Source organism: Pipistrellus kuhlii, unplaced genomic scaffold, assembly GCF_014108245.1.
Source record: "Pipistrellus kuhlii isolate mPipKuh1 unplaced genomic scaffold, mPipKuh1.p scaffold_m20_p_9, whole genome shotgun sequence".
Classification (NCBI taxonomy): domain Eukaryota; kingdom Metazoa; phylum Chordata; class Mammalia; order Chiroptera; family Vespertilionidae; genus Pipistrellus; species Pipistrellus kuhlii.
Genome location: NW_023425595.1, coordinates 31,445,075 through 31,466,813, shown reverse-complemented (window position 1 = coordinate 31,466,813; position 21,739 = coordinate 31,445,075). Strand labels below are relative to the sequence as shown.

Sequence of the window (21,739 nt, the reverse complement as noted above, 5' to 3'; positions counted from 1 at the left end):
GCCTGCCTGGGACCAACTCTGTTAGTTAACTCAGCTCTCAAGCACCCAGAGGTTATCCTCTTGGAAGCTCTTCCTGATCACTGGGAACCAGAGGCAAACACTCTCTCAGAACCCTGTGAACAAGTAATAAACAATGGCCATATCCTGCTTTAGTTTGGCATCCTCTAGAATAGTTACGTTTTTTTCTGGAACAGCTTTGAAAACTATGACCTTTCTGTCAGTCTTCATCCTCTAGTGCAGTGGTCTTTGGCCCCTTGAGTGTGGCTCTGCGTTAGAACCACCTCTTCAAAATAGACTTGCCCAGGCCAAAAACTGACTTCTGTGAATGGGCCACGAAGTTTCAATCGCACTGTACTGTACGCCCACAGGTGGTATTTTGTGGAAGAGCTGCCCAAAGAGCCGCATGTGTCTCGAGAGCCACGTGGCAGTTTGCCAACCACTGCTCCAGTGCATAAGATCAGTCATTTCAATCTCATTTAAATCCTACCTCTTTCATCTACCATACTATACTCCCTTTTACCTATCCCCAACCTCAGACCTGGTACTGGTGTGTGTAAGATGGTGTGTGTTTGGGGGAGGGGGGGAAGGAGAGGGGCCGGAGAGGAGGTTGGGAGGGTGGGGAGAGATGGGAAATCCAGTTTTTAAGCTCCAAACTCCCAGGCTAATATGACTCAATGAATGTTCTGTGTGGCTTGCTTGTTACATGAGAACACACATTTTTATTCTTCCAATATCCTGTCAGGCAGGGATTATTATTTGCTCCTCCCTGGAAGTAATAATAATGAATAGTTATTGACTACATACTTTGTACTAAATACTATCCCAAGTATTTTACATGGATGATTGTACACAATTCTCATAAAACACTGATGGTACTGTTATCACCTCTAATAAACAGATGAGGATAACAAGTCTCACAGAGGATGGATTGACTTCATAAGGCACAGAACTGTCTGCGCTTTCTGTTGCACTGAGCTTCCTTTTAGAGAGCTTGTGAATACCTCCAGGATTGGCTTTTGGAAAGAGCCTTAAGTGGTAGATTCAGGGAGTAGGAGATTGAGTTGGTACCATGTTTGGGAAAACAGCAGGTGTGGCCTCAGGAAAGGGGTCCCTGAAGGTTTTCAGCCTCACAGGCTCATGGCTTCTTCTTCTTCTTTTTTTATTTTATTTTATATTTTATTGATTTTTCACAGAGAGGAAGAGAGGGATAGAGAGCTAGAAACATCAACGACAGAGAATCATCGATCAGCTGCCTCCTGGACACCCCCCACTGGGGATGTGCCCGCAATCAATGTACATGCCCTTGACCGGAATCGAACCTGGGACCTTTCAGTCTACAGACTGACGCTCTACCACTGAGCCAAACTGGTTTTGGCGGCTCATGGCTTCTTAATGCTCAGAGATTACATCAACTAGACAAGGTCATTTACAGAAACCATAGCTCAGAGCTCACAAATCCCTTTCCAGGGCTACGTCTCCCTGGAATGCATTAAATATCCTCTCTAGGCCTTGTATTAAAGAACTTTAAATAATATATTTTCTTTATCCAAAATACAATCATTTCAACATGTTCTTGATCTAACATTGATAAGGAAATAGTTTATATTCTTTCTTTGGTAAGTATTGTAGTAAAACATATAACATAAAATTTGTCATTTAAATTTTTTAAAATATACAACCAAGTTGGGTTAAGTATATTCACATCGTTGTGCAACTATCACCACTATCCATTTCTACAACTTTTTCATGATCCCAAGCTAAAATTCTGTACCCATTAAATAGTAACTCCTCATCCTCCCCTCCCTTCAGCCCCTGATAACTTCTATTCAGCTTTCTGTCTCTATGAATTTGCCGATTTTCTATACCTTACATAAGTGGAGTCATACAATATTTGTCTTTTGGTGTCTAGCTTATTTCACTTAGCATAATGTTCTCAGAGTTCATCCATTTTATAGCATTCATCAGAATTTTGTTCCTTTTTTATGGATGAACAACATTCCATTATATGTATATACCACATTTTGTTTTTCTGTTGAGTTGCTGATGAACACTTGAGTTATTTCCACCTTTTGACTATTGTAAATAGTGCTTCAATGAATATTTGCATAGAACTCTTCACTAGGCTTTTTTTAAAATATATATATATATATATATATATATATATATATATATATTGATTTTTTTACAAAGAGGAAGAGAGAGGATAGAGAGAAACATCGATGAGAGAGAATCATCAATCAGCTGCCTCCTGCACACCCCCAACTGGGGATGTGCCCTCAATCAAGGTACATGCTCTTGACTGGAATCGAACCTGGGACCTTTCAGTCCGCAGGCTGACACTCTATCCACTGAGCCAAAACAGTCTCGGCTTCACTAGACTTTTTAAAAATAAAAATCGTAGGGCAGTGGGAAGGGTAGGAAAGACAGAAATAGAATATGAATATATGTTGGGCTTGGTGGGACACAGTGAGGAATTTGGGAGCAAGAGATACCCACTTTATTAAGTTATTTATTTGACCATGCTCTTAGGCATATGGAAGTAGGCAGGAGGGTTTAACTGAGATATATAGTAATGCTCAGGAAGACAGAAGCAGATGGAGGTGGTGGGGACCTCGTTATTTGGAGTGAGGCCAAAAATCTGACTCTCCATTTCCACCAAGCATGGACATATCTTTGTTTCTTTAGGGAAGTTACAGCTTTCTTCCATTCTCTCCTTCCCTCAGTCCTGAACTAGCTGCATTGATTGGCTGCATGACTTCACTGCTCTGAGTAGGGAATCAGTTGAATGCTCTGAGGTTCCCTCTTCTTAAGCAAGAGCCCACAGGTTGGACTCTCCACATGGTTTGTCCACCCATCTCCCCCACCCAAGGTTTGTTCAGTGAAGCAACTGAAGGAACATATAGGCCCAAGGATTGCAGTCAGATTTCAGCTTCTCATCAGATCCTGAGAAAAGATACATTAGCATCTTTACAAATGGTACCTATCAGGATTCCTGCACTGGTGGGAAAGAAGACTAGAAAACCTCTTGTATCTTCAAATCTGAGTTTATAGGATTCTGTAATTATAAAGTCAATAGGCATAACAGCAAAATTTAAAATAAAATTTTATTTTATCTTATTGTAGAAGACCAGAGAAACCCAAGCTACACTGAAATAAATGAAGTTACACAGCTTTATTACTAGGGTGATCTCAGAGGAGTTGCATCCAGAGTCTGAGCAAACCAATATAGTGGAAGCCCTTCCTTTATACCCCTTTGGTTTCTTTTGTTCCTCCATGTGTGGGATAGGACTTCTGGATCTTTAGTGGGCTTTGCAAAAAGCTCCGTGGGTTGGGATGGGGTCTTGAGATCATATCTAAGGGCCTGGCCTGGCGCCAGCGCTAATAACCCCCTCTGGGGGTTCATGGTTTATGGTAGGGGTGTCTTACTCAATCAGAGAAGGGGCCAAAATCTAAAATCCAGCCTAAATCGCTGGCCGAATGGTTTACTGAACAGTCATAAACTGTCATTGTGATGGAAACGCAGCGGAGTGCAGTGATGACAGCGCGGTGCGGGCCACATTGCAAGGCCTGGCGGGACGGATTTGGCCCGCGGGCCTTGTGTTTGACACGTGGTTATGGCATCTGTAAAATGTGAGCATTTAGGTACCAGGTCTTGCAAGACCAGATTGTGGAGGAAAGGGGCAGTGAGTTAATAATAAGCTATCAAGAATGTACATTAGGTTACGGGTACAGATTCAGATTGCTAGCCCCCCAAACATCAGTGTTACATTGGAATTTGTCTTTTAGCCTTCTCATGGTAGTTAAGTTAAAACTTAGACACTTGAACTGTTTGACAGATACAAAATGCACTAAAAAAAAAAAAAAAAAAAGGGAGACATAATTGAGAAGGTGCAAGAGGTAAATAGACAAAAAATGTTATTCTCCCTTAATCTGGAAAGAAGCAGGATGCAGAATATGAAAGGCGGTTGTCAAACATGAAAAGTAATCTGAATTTGTTGCCCACTACAAGGGCAGGGTTAACTCTCAACACACATAGTCATGCATCTCATTAAGCACACAGCAGAGAGAAAACAGAATTTGCACAGGCTGAGGAAATCAATGGCAGATGTTAAACAGGAAGCAATATAACATAGAAATTAAGTAACTATATTTGATCATCAAATGTAACTTCAAATCTTGGGATAGCACACACAAATTGTATGAGTTGTCTTGTTAATGTAAGCCTAATTTCTCTCACTTATAATAGGGGACAAAAATATACTTACCTCGTAAAGTTGTTGTGAAGATCAGATAAAATCCATAAAACACTCATTACAATGCCTGGAACATTGTAAGCACTCAAGATATGTTCATTGACATTATTATTTAGGGCTTAGATAAATTTCCAGATAATGTGCTAAGCCCTGGTTTATATAAGTTATCTGTTTTATTTCCCCTTTAAAAAGTTACACATGCCAGCTAAACATGACCTCCATAATAAATAAATTTAGAAATTAGGAACAAAAATAAGTCACTAATGATTTGAGCACATTTCCTTCAAGGCATGGTTCATTTTTCAAGTTAGTTTCAATCATGTGTCTATTGTTTTTCTTAAATTAAAGCATTTTTTTTATAGCAGAGTCTTTAAAGGCCATATAATATTTTTTAATATGAGTTATTCCACATAATATTCCATTAAGTAAATGGACCATACTTGAGTTTGCTCTTCCTTATTTTTACACATTATGGGAGATTTCTAGTATATGATTACTGTAAATAGTGGTGTAATTAATATCTGTTTTGAAAAACCCATTTTCTGCACTTAAAGATATTTTGTTAAGATGCATTTTCAAAAGTGTGATTTCAGCATTAAAGCATACAACTTTTAAAAAGTTCTTATTTCATACTGCCAATTATATCATCAACTGTGATATTCAAGAATACACAGGGTGTCTCCAAAATGTATACACACTTTGAATGATTATTAAGCTAATGTTTATTAACATACAGTTCATTTTCAAAATTTAAAAGAATCTACAGAAATGAATAATATTTTTGTCAATGCCTGTTTTCAAACTGATCATTCTAGTCCAGGAACTGCTAATAACACGAAGCAATGGAATCACAAACATCAAGAATCATTTTGTTCAGTCTTTGTGTGCCCTCAATTCATTGACTGTTGCTGGTTTCGTACCATAGACTTTATATTTTGTCTAGTGGTACTTTAGGATAAAGTTTCTTTGTTCAAAGCCTTGTCTGGCTTCATTCATTATTTCAAATCTGTTAAAAATGAAAAGGAGTGAAAATTAAGTGAGTTATCAGCTGTTAAAGTGTGTATACATTTTTTGGGAAACATATATGTTTTAATATAATCTCCTCTTTTTATTGTAAATTTTCACTATTAAAAATTGCCAATTTGATAGACAAAAATGCTACCTTGGATTACTATTAGATAGAATAATTTGTCCCTTGTTTCAAAGCCAACTGTATTTTTGTCACTCTTCTTTATGTTTTCTTTTTAATACCAGTAGTTATCGGAGCACTGGTGGATTTTCTACTTGCATTTTTTATATAGTAAAGATATAAATAACTTTTTGACCTATGGAAGGGAATTACGGTATCTCCCCAGATTTCACTCTGAACTGAGACAGAATTTGGAAATCAAATTAGAGAAAAGCATTGGTATGCTTATCGGCTAGCATCAGTCAGTCATTATCAAGCCCTTAAGGATAAGGGAAAATGGAGTCATAAAGGTCACCTGCTTCACACCGCCAGAGGGTCCTTGTCACAGCTGATCTTGAACATAGCCAGAACTCGAGTTCTGATCTGTTTGGTTTTGGCAGCATAGATAATAGGATTGATCACAGGAGGCAGGAGTAGGTAGACATCACCCATGAGAACATGCACAATGGGAGGAAGGGTTTTTCCAAAGCGATGTACCACTGAGAGGCCAATGAGAGGCACATAGAAGGCCAATACCACACTGATGTGTGACACACAGTTTCCAAAGGCCTTGGCCCGCTCTGACTTGGAAGGCAGTTGCAGAACTGTTCGGATAATCAGAAAATAGGACAAGGAGATGAACAGGACGTCCACGCCCATAATCAGCAGAATGGCAGTCAGACCATAGACCATATTGGGCAATATGTCTGTTTGGGCTAACTTCATCACATCCTGGTGTACACAATAGGAGTGCGAGAGCACATTGGATTCGCAGAAGGCCAGCCGTTTGATGAGCAGAGGCAGTGGGATAAAGAAGAGGGATCCACGGACCACGGCCACTACACAAATTTGGGCTGTTACTGTGTTGTTGAGCACCGCAGCATGGCGCAATGGATGGCAGATGGCTACATAACGGTCAAAGGCCATGGCCAGCAAGATGGTGGACTCAATGGCTGAGAGAGCGTGAATGAAGAACATTTGGGCAATGCAGGCATCAAAGGTAATCTCCCTGGAATCAAACCAGAAGAGGGCGAGGATCTTGGGCATGGTGGATGTGGACAAGGCCAGGTCAATGGCTGCCAGCATGCAGAGGAAGAGGTACATGGGAGCATGCAGGCTGCGTTCCGTCTTTACGATGAAGACCACGATGCAGTTTCCAAACACAGCCACAGCATACATTGAAAGCAGAGGGAAGCCCATCCAGAAATGGATTTCTTCTAGTCCGGGGAAACCAATAAGCACGAAGGTGGTGTGTGTGAAGTTGCAGGAACTCATAGCTGGCATGGAGAAGAGGGCATGGGAGAGGGTCAGGTCACATTGGCAGCCTGGTAGGAGATGGAGCACAGTCAGAGAGGTCAGCCCTGGAAACCTGGGGACTGATGCTCCTCAGCCCTCCTGCTTTTATTCTCCTCCCTCTTCTAAGCCTTTTAAACTCCTTCATAAGCTATGAAGCCCTCTCCAAAGAGAAAAGTGACAGCTCAAATTCATGTACTATCACTATTCTCAAAGCCCATTTATATTTTTAAAAGGAAACTTGGAAGAACATGCTTATCCCAAAATATATCTTCCTCAAGTTCCCCTAAACTCCTTTTCCTGGCCCATATCTGACACAGGGTGGTCCTTTTCTCAGATAGGTATTAAGAGTACCTTTTTGGGAACTTCCAGATACTGTGTCCTCTGTCCCCCTCCCCTCCTCTCCCCTCCCCTCCCCCTCCCCTTCCTTCCCTTACAACTTCCCCTTTCCTCCCCTCCCCTCTTCCTTTTCCTCTCCTGTCTCCCTCTTTTCTTCAATTTTTCATTCATTCCATAAACATTGACTTACATGACATACTATATATAAGGTTATTTGTTAGATGCTGTTGATACAGAGGTGAAAGATAGATACCTTTTGCCTTTCAGATGCCCTGCTTAGAGTGAAAAGGGGACAAGTAATCAAATTATTAGAGTTTGGGGATGTGCTAGCATAAGGTGTGCATTTAATGCATGGGAAGAGGAGAAACATAATCATATTCTGAAAAAGATCCTTCTGTTCATTTTTGAAACATAAGTAGAAATCAAACAGAGAAGGGAATAAAGGGATATTGAGGATAGGGAGGTTTTTTTTTGTTTTGTTTTACTTTGCTTTGCAGTTTTTCAGGATTCCAGGTCCCCAGGTCTAAGGTCAGGGTGGGAAGAAAGAAACACAATAGTATTTTTTAAAAAATTAAAAGGAAAAAAGAATATGAAGCAAAAAGGCCAAAAGTCAATCTATTAAAAAAAAGAAGGAAAATCTGGGGGTCATTGAATGAAAGGCAGGAGCTCCCTCCAGTAACTTCTCCGGAGATAAAAGTGCTGGCAGTGGGGGCCTCCAGCAGACCTTAGTGTCTGGCATGTTCCCTGTGAAGGCTCTTCTCCCTCTCCTTGCTGATGGGTTCCTACACATGTGAAAGCTGCCTACAAGGCCACTCATTGCCACAAGAACTTGGGCCGAGTCCAGATATTTCTAGAGCTTTGTCTTACCTGGAACATTGGCCAACATGGCATTGATAGGGCAGACATTTCCTTTTTATTTTTATATTTTAAATATATTTTATTGATTTTTTTTACAGAGAGGAAGAGAGAGGGAGAAAGCCAGAAACATTGATGAGAGAGAAACATGGACCAACTGCCTCCTTCACACCCCCCACTGGGGATGTACCCACAACCAAGGAACATGCCATTGACCGGAATCGAACCTGGGACCCCTCAGTCTGCAGACTGATGCTCTATCCACTGACCCAAACCAGCCTTGGCAGACATTTCCTTTTCAGAAACTGTGTGTTGTTCTGCCCACAACCTCCTCACCCTAAACACATGTGCTGTGACTTCATTAAATGTTTCCCTGCGAGGCTCCCTAGTGTCCTGGCTTTTAGAGCTAATTGTCTCTCAGGAGCTAAGGACATGGCTTCAACAAGAACCTCTGAATCTTGGGAATAAACTCTGCAGGAGTCTTCCTCAATTGTGTTCAGTTAACTGTTCATCTTGCCAAGATTCTTCTTCACTCCTAACCTCAGTCCTCAACTACAAGTGGGAGATGTTCTTCTATTTGGCCTTAGTGGAGATAGTTTGGAAACCAGCAGTCTTTCATAAATATGATAAGATGAGAACTAAAAGATTTGACTTGGATTATCCCCATTGAAGAAAAATTAGTAGTAACAAATCCAGGGATTAAAGATGATAAAATCCACACATCTGACTGCTATTTGCTCTTCTCTATCCTCAGAACATGTACAATGACACAACAGCTACCCTCCTTGACAAGCAAAAATGCAATAAAGGCATTCACTTCTTCAGCTTTTCTTTTCCCATCTTTTCTTTCAGTTGATGAAACAGACCTTGATGTATGGAAATCACTTTGGACCTTAGCTGCTGTCAGAGAATAAAAAGCCCCTTTCAGAGGCAGATAATTGCATCCCTCAGTGAGATCAAAGAAAGCTTATGTCTTGCATCTGTCCACCATCTATGTATCTGACATAGGTAACTTGGGGAAAGGAGATTCAGAAATCCAAACAAATCAGGCTGATAAGTATGTGGTAATGTTCAGGTAACTTCCTTGGAGGGAGGCCATATCACTGGACCTCTGTGTGCAAGAGAAATGGGGACCAGGTGCAGAAAAGGGTAGGCATGGAAGTAAGCGGGAGGAGCACAGCAACATATTTCTTCCTTTTCAAAACCTCCTACTCATCCCACTGCATGTAGCACTTATAGATATAAGGGTCTTTGATGGCTACAGTCAGCCACTGTCCTGACCCATCATTCCGCAGGACAAGGTTTCTGCTTTGCTGGCAGCAGTCTAAGACTGGGCCATCATATTGTTTCCCTAGTTAGCTATCCCAGAAGACCTCATGTCTCCCTCCCAGGTTGTCTTGCCTTTTGCCTAAGGTGACCCCTGGCTAGACCCAATTTCTGATTATCTTTGGGCCCAAATGTGGCTGTTGCATTTATACTCACTTGCTAGTGCTCTGAGACATTCCTTCTTGGCCCATGGAAGTGTAGGTGGCATGCAAGGGCTTTCCCTGCCCTGCTAAGAGGCAGTGTGTGGGGTCTTCAAGGTCCCTTAGGATGCAGGATTTGGGCTGCCTAACCCCAGATGAGGTTGCACTCACTTGAAAAACGGTGCAGAGAAAACAGCTGGAGCTGGCTTGCCCTTTCAGGCACAGGCCTATTTATAATGTTGCCCAGGAGGCCCATGGGAACAGGCTGTGGGAGCATGAGCTGGGGCCCCAGGGGCCTGGCAGACAGGGAAAATATCTCCCTGTCCTTTTGTGTGCCACTCCCACAGGTTTCCCACTGTTTCTGTCTGGAAGGAGGGAAAATCACAAGGGCCCCTGCCTCTGCCATCACTCCCACACTTACAGATACAGGGCTCTCGCCAATCTGTCTCCACTCTTCCAGGTAACTCAGACTCCCTCAGTCAGCCACAGTCACTGCTCTTCCTCATTAGCCACTTTGCCAAACACAGCAGCCAGTGTGCATTTACTGTCCTTGGGCTCTAAGAGTTCATAGTCTCTTTAAATACCAAGGTAAGCCCAATAAATGCGCAGTCCCATCCTTCAAAATAAGGCCATTCACTTCTTCAGTTTTTCTTTTCCCATCTTTTCTTTCAGTTGATGAAACAGACCTTGATGTAGGGAAATCACTCTTTATTGCACCTGTGTCACAGATAAAGATGAGATGAGATAAAAGCTCTTTGCATTATGTCATATAGTTCATTAGTAATAATATCAGTTGGATAACCAGATTATCTGACTCTTTATTCATTCATAGTCAACAAATATTTATCAAGGGCCTACAATGTAAAAAGAAAAATAGACAGCCCTCCAGAAACACCCTTTCCTCTCCTCCCCCCACTCGAATCCTCATGTAGAGGGACATACAATACATGAAGCTAATAGGAAAAACCAAAGAGCATGTTAAATAGTTTAAGGAGGAAAATAAAGGGAATGTGGGAACAGATAACTATCAGGGGGCAGTTGACATTTTCAGTGAAGCTGCCAGGGAAGGGCTCACATCATAGAAATATTTGAGGAGAAGCCTGAGGGGAGTGAGGAATCTGTCTGTGGAGATATTTGAGAGAGGCCATTTCAGGAAGAAGACCAAGATACAAATAAAGTTCCTGAGAAAGGGGTGTATCTGATATTTGGGACAACAAGGGAGTCAGTGTGCCTGTGTAGACAGACAAGGGGCAGAATAGTAGGGAGATGAAAGCACAGAGGTGATAGGCCCTTTAGGACATTTAAGGGTTTTCACTTGGGCTCTGAGTTCGGTAGCTACAACAGTGGTCATGTGTCTTCTTTTATTTTTCTCCTTAAACTACTGGCTCCAATTCAATATGAGCATGTCCACCGTAGTCATTACACAACATTTGCTTTGCATACCACCCATTCCTGATGTGTCCCTATAACCCACACCCTATGGATGAAAGCTTTTAAGTTTCCAAAATTGTTAGGCAGTGGGGCTGTTCACATGTTAGTGTGTGGGGGTGAGGTTGGGGAGATATCTGAGAAGTAGTGTGAGCATCTTGGCCATCTGGATCTTGAGACTGTTCCTTTTCTTCCCTATTTGTAAGACTCTGAGTAGCCCCAACCTTTTTCTCTAGTCTACGTCACTCTTGTTCTTTCTCCTCTTCCTCTTTCATACTCCATCTTATGTGGTGTGTTGAAACAAACCAACACCCACTTTGTTTGTTTCCACATCATCTGAACTTTTTTTTTTTTTTTTTTTTTACCAGTTTCCAACAGTGAGTAAAATATTGCCTTTGGTCTTGAGAAGTGGGCATAGAAGTGGGCTGGTTGCAATAGATTCTGAAGAGGGAAGTTGTGGATGAGAAAAAAGCACAGGTACTGTAGGAGCACCTGGAAAGGACACCAGCCAGACTTGAGCAGTCAGGAAGAAGCCTCTCAGGGATAGTCACTTTTAAGTCAGGAGAAGGGAGGGAGAGTGAAGGTGACACAGGTGAAGGTAAGGACTTGTCAAAGGAATAAAGTGAGATAGAGCAATCAGGGTTAAGGAAATGCAAGATGTTTGTTGTGCCTGGAGTACCACATACTGGGGAAGTAATAAAGCTTGAGAGGAAAATAAAGCTATGTCATCAGAGATTTTATTATTTTTACTATGTGGTAGGCCTTGTTTCAGGGTCTGGAAGACACCATAAATGAAGCAAAGGCCGTATACTCAGTGATCTTATCTTGTAATGGGGAACAAGAGAAGAAATAAACAGATATGTATTAATAGTATGTTGAGGAATGAAAGTGCTAGAAACTAAAAACAAGATGGGTAGAGATGAGAGTAAATGCAGACAGGAATTGAGGGAGAGGTGGTATTGTTATTTTTATGTCAAGAGCCCTGTAATAAGATGACACATAAGCAGAAACCTGCATGAAGTGAGACAGTAAGCAGAAACCTGCATGAAGTGAGACAGTAAATCATGTGGATACCGGGGGAAGAATATATCAGGTAGAAAGAACAGCAAGTGTGAAGTCTCATGTTGAAGCATGTTTGGTGAGTTTAAGGAAATATTGGAGGCTAGTGTGGATGTAGGATAAAGCGTGGAGTAGCTGGAGCAGTTGAGATGATGGAGAAAAGTCAGATATAACATATAATGACTGTGAATATTCCCTGGGTAAGAGAGGAGACCACTGGAACATGTTAAACAGAGGAAGTGACATGATTTGTCTTGTGTATTTGTCTTGTCTAGACTGTAAAGCAAAAGTGGATAAAGAAAGATCCATCAGGAGGCTATTATATTTCAGGTTCAAGATGATGATGGATTGGCTCAGTGGACAGAGCATTTACCTGAGGACTGAAGGGTCCCAGGTTTGATTCTGGTCAAGAGCATGTACCTTGGTTGTGGGTACATCCCCATTAGGGGGTGTGCAGGAGGCAGCTGATCAATGTTTCTCTCTCATAGATGTTTCTAACTCTCTATCTCTTTCCCTTCCTCTCTGTAAAAACTCAATAAAAAATATTTTAAAAAACCTTTAAAAAATGTGTTAATATATGTAATAAAACACACCTAAAGCTATGACTGGTCAAAGGAAATAAATGTTAGTTAAAATTATTATTACAGTTAGGAAGTACTCCCTAATTTTCATAAAGGAGTGAATTTTTTCATAATGTGTTGTTCGAACTGTTATGAAGTAGATGAAGTAAAAAGGATTTTTGGCAGGGTTAACAAAGTTTAGAATGAAAGGCTATGGGGAGAAGAAATTCTAGACTTAGGGCTTTAGGCTGTTTGTTCCTTTTATTCTATTTAAACAATTTTTAAAAAATATACTTTTATTGATTTTAGAGAGGAAAGGAGAAGGAGATAGAGATATAAACATCAGTGATGAGAGGGAATCATTGATTGGCTGCCTCCTGCATGCCCCATACTGGGGAACAAGCCCACAACCCAGGCATGTGCCCTGACAGGGAATCATAATTTCATAAGTTCAATGATCAACCATTGAGCTATGCCAGCAGGTGTCTCTCACATTCTTATGTCTGTGTATTCACATTTGTAAAATAAAGGAGTCAAGCTAGCTGATATTCTACATATTACCCAATCTGTAAATTTTTCCTCAGTTTTATTGAGCACTAGTTCTATTTTTTAATAACATGACTCGATGTAGAGTGGCTAGAATTCTGAGTCTATATATCTTTGGAATGGAGAATTTTTATCACAGCTCTACGTATCTGTTTGGTCTTCACACTGTAGATGATGGGGTTCATCACAGGTGGGATCAGCAGGTAGGTGTTAGCAATCATAGTATGTACATATGGTGGAGCCTGTTTTCCAAATCTGTGAACAAAGGATAGACTGATCAATGGAATATAAAAAATAGCAACAGCCCCAATATGGGAGATGCATGTGCTGAAAGCTTTCTTCCTCTCTTCTGGGGATGCAATGCTGAGGACAGTCTTAATGATCAAAACATAAGAAAGGAGGATGAGGATTGAGTCTACCCCAACAGTAGAGATCATGGCTGTCAACCCCACCACATTGTTGATCTTGGTGTCTGTGCAGGAGAGCTTCATTACATCAGGGTGGAAGCAATAGGAGTGGTGGAGCACGAGGCTGTGGCAGTAGGACAGTCTTTTCAGAAGGGCTACCATTGGTGTCAGTGTCAGTGTCCCCCTGATGACAATTGCTACTCCAATTTGAGCTATTCTGGAGTCAGTTAAAATGGTTGCATACTTGAGAGGATGAGAGATGGCTACAAAGCGATCAAAGGCCATGGCCAACAGCACCGAGGATTCCATGACTGTGAAGAGTTTAATAAAGAACATCTGTGACAAGCAGGCGTTAAAGCTGATCTTCCGGGCATTGAACCAGAATATACCCAACATGGTGACTAGGGTGGATATGGACAAGCCGAGGTCAGTGGTGGACAGCATGGAGAGGAAATAATACATGGGTTCGTGGAGGCTGGGCTGAGTGACAATGGCAAAGAGAATCAGGCTGTTTCCCGAGAGGGCTGCTATATAGAGAAAGCAGAAGGGGATGGAGATCCAGATGTGGAAGGCTTCCAGCCCAGGAACACCAGTTAGCAGGAAAATGATGGAAGAGGATGTGGTATTCTGCAAGTTGGACATGCTGAATTATAAGTACAGAATTCCAAGGTGAAATTCTAGAACAATGAAAAGACTACATTTAAAAAATTAATCTAGACTACAATTAATTTAAACTACAATTTAAAAATAAAACCTATAATTTTATTGAATCCCAAACAAACCCAAGATGAATATCTGTATACTACATAAATATGAATAGTTCATTTAAATTGATAAAAGAATTGTAAGTTTCCAGCTGCTGTAGTAAGTACGATTTAAAATGTTTGTATTTCTTATTTTTTGAATTTATCTCAGTCCACAATTTTTCTTCCCCGGGGGCCCTTTGCTTGTAGCTATGTTTATACTATGTGACCTTTTCATTCATTCCTCTTGTCAGAGATGTCTGGACTAAATAAAGACATTTTACCAAAGAATGGAAAATCATATTTCATTCTTTTTGCAATGTTTAAATTGTGATAAAGAGGTAGCAGGTTGAGTTTCCTGTATAGTTGACATAAGAGAAACATAGATTGGGGCTTTAGAGCAGCAGTATTATATCAGCCATAAGTATAGAATGCAGAGACTCTTAGGACGATTTTGGAAGCCAGAAAATAGGAGCAATGTTTATAATACATGGAACACATATCAAATGATAATAAATGGCTTAGGCACCAGCACAGTGTGTCTACAGTATCTATCCTTTGCAGTGACCCTTAGAATGCAGCACCTGGCATCACATTTGAATGGGATGGAGAGTTAGAGCACAGATCTACCACCACAGGGACATTTTGTGCTGCCATGTTCAGCTATATTTGTTTCTTCAATTTGCCTGAAGACTAGTTGTTCTCCACAACAGATATTCTCCATTTTGTTAAGACATTCTTTTCAAGAGATACCTAGTACACTGTTTTGCTTTGGAGGAAAAGATAAAACTTTATGGAAAACATCTTGTTTCTTTTTTCATTGAGTAGAAAGTTCAAATTAGGCATATGGGTTTGTATGAGTTGGAAGAGAGGGGTCTGGAAGAGAGCAGAATTTAGGGTTGTGGCTGAAGAGGGCTTGATCAGTGAGAAGTAATTGTTCCTTTCGAGAACCTAAGAGTTTCCAAGACACACAAGTTTACCCAAATAAAGTGCTACCTCAAGGATTACCTAAAGAAATATTAGATTGAAAATTGGGAAATTTTGGCCCTGGTTGGTGTGATTATGTTAATATGCAATGACTGAGTTATAATTTTGCTCACTGAATTCTAGGAAATTTTATGAGATCAGTTTTATTTTAAAATTATCAATTGCTATCTAAAATTTCTCATTCATCCTAGCTTCTTTATAGCTCCCCTTACATTATTTCATTAACTCAAACAATTTCTTCATTGCTCATTTGCATTCTTCTTATCAATGTCTTCCCTTTCTTTTCTGGCTTGGATATCAGAGGAAAAACATAGAGTTTAGGTTGAAATGATCTGTGCTGAGTCTGGCAGAAGGGAGCTCCTCAAAATCCTTTTTCCCCTCCTTCTACATCTTCCTGCACTTGCTCCTTATACATGCTGGGCTCCAACACAGGGGATTTCTTATTCCGTTTCATAGCCAGTAATTCCACTCAAGCTCTTGATCATCCCTCATAAACACTAGTTCATTTCAGTATCAAACTGAGAGCACACACTGTATTGTGTCAGCATTAAGCATATGAAGCAAGTAAAATAACAGTCGTTTGGTGTCTGAGAAAACCAGAAAGTTTGCCAGGACCTCATCTTTTGGCTCATAAATTGATGCTTAACCAATGAGCCACATAAGATAAGCAGAATCTCATCTTTTTAAAGCTGAAAACCTTATTTTTAGTAAGACACCAGTAATTCTTTTGAAAATAAGAAATGAAAAAGTTCCAATATTGAATTACCTACTAAATGCTAGGCACTGTATTATTTACATATCAGAGAATATGTAACTCTACTGCTACCTGTAGAGTGCACAAAGATAAGATACTTCTGAGCAACTAGAGGCCAGGTGCACAAAATTCATGCATGGGCGGTTTCCTTAGCCAGTCTGCACCCTTTCCAATCTGGGACCCCTCTGGGGATGTCTGACTGCTGGTTTGGGCTCGATCCCAGACATCCCTCTCACATTCCTGGACTGCTGGTCCTATTCGCTCACCTGCCTGCCTGCCTGGACACTCCTAACTGCTTCCCCTGCAGGCCTGGTTGCCCTGAACTGCCCCCTCTGCCAGTCTAGTTGCCTCTCAGTGACTCCCCTGCCAACCTGGTTGCCCCCAACTTCTCCCCCTGCCTGCCTGGATGCCCCTCATGGCCTCCTCACTGGCTTGGTCACCCCACACAGTCTGCTGTTCAGTTGTTTGGTCTTCCCTCACTAACCTCCCGGCCGGTTTGGTCGTACACAGCCATCTTGTGAGGGTGTGAAGGTTAATTTGCATATTACCTCTTTATTTATGATAAGACAGAAATAGCGTGGGGTGACAGATAGTGTGTGTATGTAAGAATGTGTGTGTGTCAAGAATTATTAGTTCCAAGAAATCTTAACAGAGTAGATAAAATATAACTGTATAAAGTTCTGATGAGCGGAAGTGAGTTCACAAGGATGAAAAACAGGAAACAGTGTTTTTGACATAAAGACATAAGCAGGAGCTGAGTGAAATAACAAAATACAAAAAAAATCACTATGCTGGAGCCTCACATGCAAAGCTAAAGGAATTGGTGGGGGCAAGGACATGGAACTCTTGCATTCTAAGGGAGGCATAAGGAACTTATATTTTTAGTTGCAGAGCATCAAGAGCCAGGCATTTCTAAATATTTTATGAATAAGTAAACAAATCATTCTCATCTCTTCTGATTTAACTCCAACAAAATTCCTTTCCAGTTAAGTATCTTATTTTGCAACATTGGCTCTCATTTGGCTTTCTACAATATTCAAGTTTTACCCTCCACCTCCCTCACATTTTTCTATAGATATTTTCAACACACACTCAATTTACCCAAGATATATTGACCATACCTCATAACTGGCCATTGTGCTTAGCTAGTGAGGGCAGTAAGACAAATCCTGTTTCTCCCCTCCATTCTCTGCCATATATTTTATGACAAAAAATGTTCTTTGGACAATCTGTTTCAACTTTAGTAACAATCTGAAAATTTTCTGCAACCACTCACAGAAAGTTCTCCAACTAATGCCATCAATGACTTTCTAAACAGCAAATCCAAAAATTTATTATCAGATTTGTTTCCCTCCCCCTCTTCTCAAATTTCTTCCATGTTGCCCCCTCCTCTTTGAAACTTTCTCCTTAATTACCTTCCAGATAGTTATTCTGTGGACTCCCCACTACTCCGATTTACCAAACAATCTTTTAATTGTGGTATTCCTTAAAAGTCTGTTTTTAAAAAAAAAATGTTTTTATTTATTTCAGCGAGATAGAAACATCAATGGTGAGAGAATCATTCATTGGCTGCTTCTTGCAGTCTCCTTACTGGAGACTGAGCCTGTAACCCAGGCATGAACTCTGACTGGGAATCAAACCTCAACTTCATGGTTCATTGATGCTCACATGACCTACTGACCTACACTATCTGGGCTTTTTGTGTGTGCTTCTTTTTGAGAAGTCTCTCTCTCTCTCTCTCTCTCTCTCTCTCTCTCTCTCTCTCTCTCTCTCTCTCTTTTTTTCCTTGCTATCTCAGATATTATACTCTCCTTGGGATATCTTAGTTATTCCTAGGGTATTAAATAGTATTTATATCCAAATGACTTGCAAATTTGAAGTCTAATTGTGGCCTTTCCCGAGTTCTATATTTCAGAAATTGATAAAATTTTTAAAGCTGTGGCAAGGTTTCAAACTTGAAGGCAGTAACAAATTTTGGAACTAGAATGAGATCACATCAACAATTTGGAAAATGCTGGAATCAATAAGTTCTCTGCTTAGTGCCAATGAATAAAACTTTATCTCTCCCTGAGGGACAGCTTCAGTCGTAATCCCTCAGATAACTCAACCTCCACATGAGCCATACCCAGGGCATTCCTTCCCCCATTTCAACTTCTCTCTCTCTTCTATGCTTTATTTGTTACAAAATGACATTAAATTCTAGCAAATCATCTACTTAGCATTGCTTTCCTCCCACACACAAACATATACACATGTTCTTCTCTTCCCTCTCATCCTCTTCATGCCAATATTAATTAAATTATTATTGATTTTACTTTTGAAATGTCAAAAATGAGAGCATCAGGTGGTCTACATATGAAGATTAAGGACTAGCAATATGGTTGCTAGTGGGTACTTGAAGCTGTATTTCATTGCATTTTCTTACATTGAAAGGATGTAACTGTTTCATATCAAAGAATAAAGGAGAACTAATGAATACTTTTAGGGAGAGGCACTAAAGTTCCCCCAAGATACTCTTTAAAAAAATTATTGATTTCAGAGAGGAAGGGAGAAGGAGAGAGAGATAGAAACATCAGTGATGAGAGAGAGTCATTGATTGATTGTCTCCTGCACACCCTCTACTGGGGACTGAGCCAGTAACTCAGGCCAGAATCGTACCTGGGACCCTTTAGTCCACAGGCCAATGCTCTATCCACTGAGCAAACCGGCTAGGGCTCCCAACTTACTCTTTTGCACTGCAATCACTCTCAGATCTGTTCAATCCATCCTCTCCAATCCATGCACAATCTTCATTTTTTTTTTGTGTGTGTGTGTATGTGTGAGAAATGAGCTACAGTCTCTCAACTAATTTTTCTGTCCACTGAGATCACAATGATTCTCTTTTTTTGTTGTTGCACTGTTGTGAGCTGCAACTCATGTTTATGTCTTTAACTGTTGAATTAGAATTAGACCATATGACATTATCACTATTATTCTAGCCATGGTCAATGTGTGTGACTGATGTGGGTTCAGATCCTTTCTCAAACACTAAGTAGTTTTGAGACCTTATACAGCAATACTAATTAAAAACATTAATCATAACAATAGTTACCATTGATTGGAGCTTGTTACTTGAATGTTATGTCACTGTACTGAGCACTTTATAATCTTACTTTTTAATTCCTATGAGGCAAGTATTATTAAATTCACTTTAAGTTATTTTTTCTGATAAAGAATCTGAGAGGTTATGAAACATATTCAGGGTCCCTCACAACCAGTGAATGTCAGAGCTGGGATTCTAAAATCAGTTCTTTCAAATTCCAAGGCTCATGTTCTTAACAACCATTGTCACCTGCAAGTAATATAAACTTTTTTTGATCTAGTTTCCTCATCTATAAAGAAGAATATGCCTAATGCACTGCCTGGCATAAAGCAGATGTTCAAATTGGCATTTCCCCCCCATTTTTTATTAAGAAACAATGATACTTTTCCTTTGATTTTTTGAAAGAGTGGAAGGAAGAAAGGGGGGAGAGAGAGAGAGAGAGAGAGAGAGAGAGAGAGAGAGAGGTGAGAGAGATGCTTCTGACTGGGGTCAGGATTGAGTGAGCCCACAACAGATGTATGTACCCTTTACCAGGAATTGAACCCATGACACTAACCACTGAGCAAATCAGCCTGGGCTAGAAATAAGGTTTTAAGCCCCTGACAACCTTTTTGGTTTCTTAAGCACCGAACCAGTAACCATCATATAAATATATTAGCACAATGATTAGATCATATAACTAACAAACAACCAGCTAACCAAACTATGCCAGGAAGAAAAAACACATATTTCCTAATAATAAATAATTCTATAATTCTACCATCCACCTCAGTCTATCACCTCACTGTCTAATCTAACTTTAAACAATGTGAGGAAATTCTTCCCTATGGATAAGACATCTCAGCTAATCCAGAATTAAGCCTTTTCATTGAACAAAACATTTTTACTTACAGAGCCAGTTCTCTCGGGCTGACTTAGAAGGCTGAGGAGGCTTTAGATTCCAGGGGAGATCCGAGCTTATGAGACTTGTTCCAGCTTGGCTGCAGACAGTCGGAGAGCTGAGAGACCAATTCCTTGTGGTGGTGTAACTCACTGAGTCTCCAGTGTCTAGAGGTTCCCAGAAGACTTCTTTTCCCCCCTCAGATAGTCTTTTTATATCTGTTCCATTATGCAATTACTTATTGTGGCTATGTGCTTCATAGGCTGATATAATTTTTTAATCCTTGTGTACTCTTTTATGGGAGGGCTTAAAAACAGTTTTAGATATAATTTATATACCACTGAATTCATCCATTTATAAATACAATTCAGGAGGTCTGTACATTTACAGACTTGTGCAATAAAAGGCTTATTATCACAGTCCAATTATAAAAAATGTCATCATTCCTACAGGAAATCCCATACCCAGGGACAGCCACTCTGAGGAGGCTTTTTAAAAATGAAATCTATACCAGATTGTGAAATGGCATCACTCCATAGCATCAATTGCTATTCATAGCAATTATGGTTCATTAACCTACCTGTGCTTCTTAGCATCAATTCTTTACACTATTTATTGCCTTGTAAGACTCTCAGCCCTGAATTCTGCTTTTCTGTTTCTTGCTTCAGCATGACCATCCATATTAGCTGCTACATGCATGAATTGTAAAGGTTGTATAACATCTTACAACGGACTATAAATCCTTCACTTATGTGTCACTGAGAATTTTTGTTACCTGTAGTTTTGACTACTGTTGTGAACAATGCTGCAATCAATGATCCTCTCTGTAAAACATGGCCTGTGCCTCTGATATTTTGCTTTGGATGAATTGCTAGAAATAGAATATTATGGGCCTGTTGAGGCAATAATATACTGGAAAATTCACTTCCAGAAATCAGATATCATAAAACAGTGCTTAGTTCACCAAACACAGAAACATAACTCTGTGTACTGTAAGGACAGACAAAGGCCTCTCTCTTCCTTTGCTGTGGCCTTCCACCACTTATGAGAAGCACTTGGTAGCTAGATGCCAAGATTGTTGGCTCCTCTAATTCAAACTGCCCCTCTATTCAAACATGGGGAGGAAATAAGACTATACTCTCAAGTTGGCATTTTTGCATCCCCCTCCTCCCTGCTGTTTTAACAAGTCAGGGATAATTCACAACAGGGAGCCTCTAGTTGGTAGAAAGTTCCCTCCCACCTCCCTTTCAGAAAAGTCTCTTTTGAACTCTTCATAACTTGTTCTGAAGTTTATAACTAAAGCTTGTTTTAGTTATTTTATTTTATTTTATTGATTTAGGTATTACATATATGGCCTTATTGCCCCATTGGCCCCCTCCATCCCTCACTCATGCCTTCAACCCCCTGTTGTCTGTGTCTATTGGTAAGGCTTACATCCATACATACAAGGTTTTTGGTTGATCTCTCCTCCTTACCCCCACCCTCCCCTACCTTCCCTCCGAGGTTTGGTGGTCTGCTTAATGCTTCTCAGTCTCTGGATCTGTTTTTGTTCACCAGTTTATGTTGTTCATTATATTCCATAAATGAGTGAGATCATGTGATATTTATCTATCTCTGACTGGCTTATTTCGCTTAGCATAATGCTCTCCAGTTCCATCCATGCTGTTGCAAATAGTAAAAGTTTCTTCTCCTCCTCCTTCTTCTTCTTCTTCTTCTTCTTCTTCTTCTTCTTCTTCTTCTTCTTCTTCTGTTTATTCTTCTTTTTTTTACAGCAGCATAGTATTCCATTGTGTAGCTGTACCACAGTTTTTTAATCCACTTATCTGCTGATGGGCACTTAGGCTGTTTCCAAATCTTAGCTATGGTAAATTGTACAGCTATGAATATAGGGGTGCATATATCCTTTCTGATGGGTGTTT

At 40.3% G+C, this 21,739-nt stretch overlaps 2 protein-coding genes across 2 annotated transcripts; both read right to left on the bottom strand.

The window, feature by feature from the left end:
- Positions 1-3,626: 3,626 nt before the first annotated feature.
- Positions 3,627-11,809, bottom strand: LOC118713473 (olfactory receptor 51E2). The gene is made up of 2 exons (XM_036428077.2): positions 9,796-11,809; positions 3,627-6,746 (listed from the first exon to the last, which is right to left on the bottom strand). Exon 2 carries the CDS (start codon positions 6,703-6,705, stop codon positions 5,743-5,745), a length of 963 nt encoding a protein of 320 aa, XP_036283970.1. The 5' UTR covers positions 6,706-6,746; positions 9,796-11,809; the 3' UTR covers positions 3,627-5,742.
- Positions 11,810-12,796: 987 nt separating this feature from the next.
- LOC118713474 (olfactory receptor 51F2-like) lies at positions 12,797-19,969 on the bottom strand. The gene is made up of 2 exons (XM_036428078.2): positions 19,832-19,969; positions 12,797-14,051 (listed from the first exon to the last, which is right to left on the bottom strand). Exon 2 carries the CDS (start codon positions 14,014-14,016, stop codon positions 13,072-13,074), a length of 945 nt encoding a protein of 314 aa, XP_036283971.1. The 5' UTR covers positions 14,017-14,051; positions 19,832-19,969; the 3' UTR covers positions 12,797-13,071.
- Between the last annotated feature and the right edge of the window lie 1,770 nt (positions 19,970-21,739).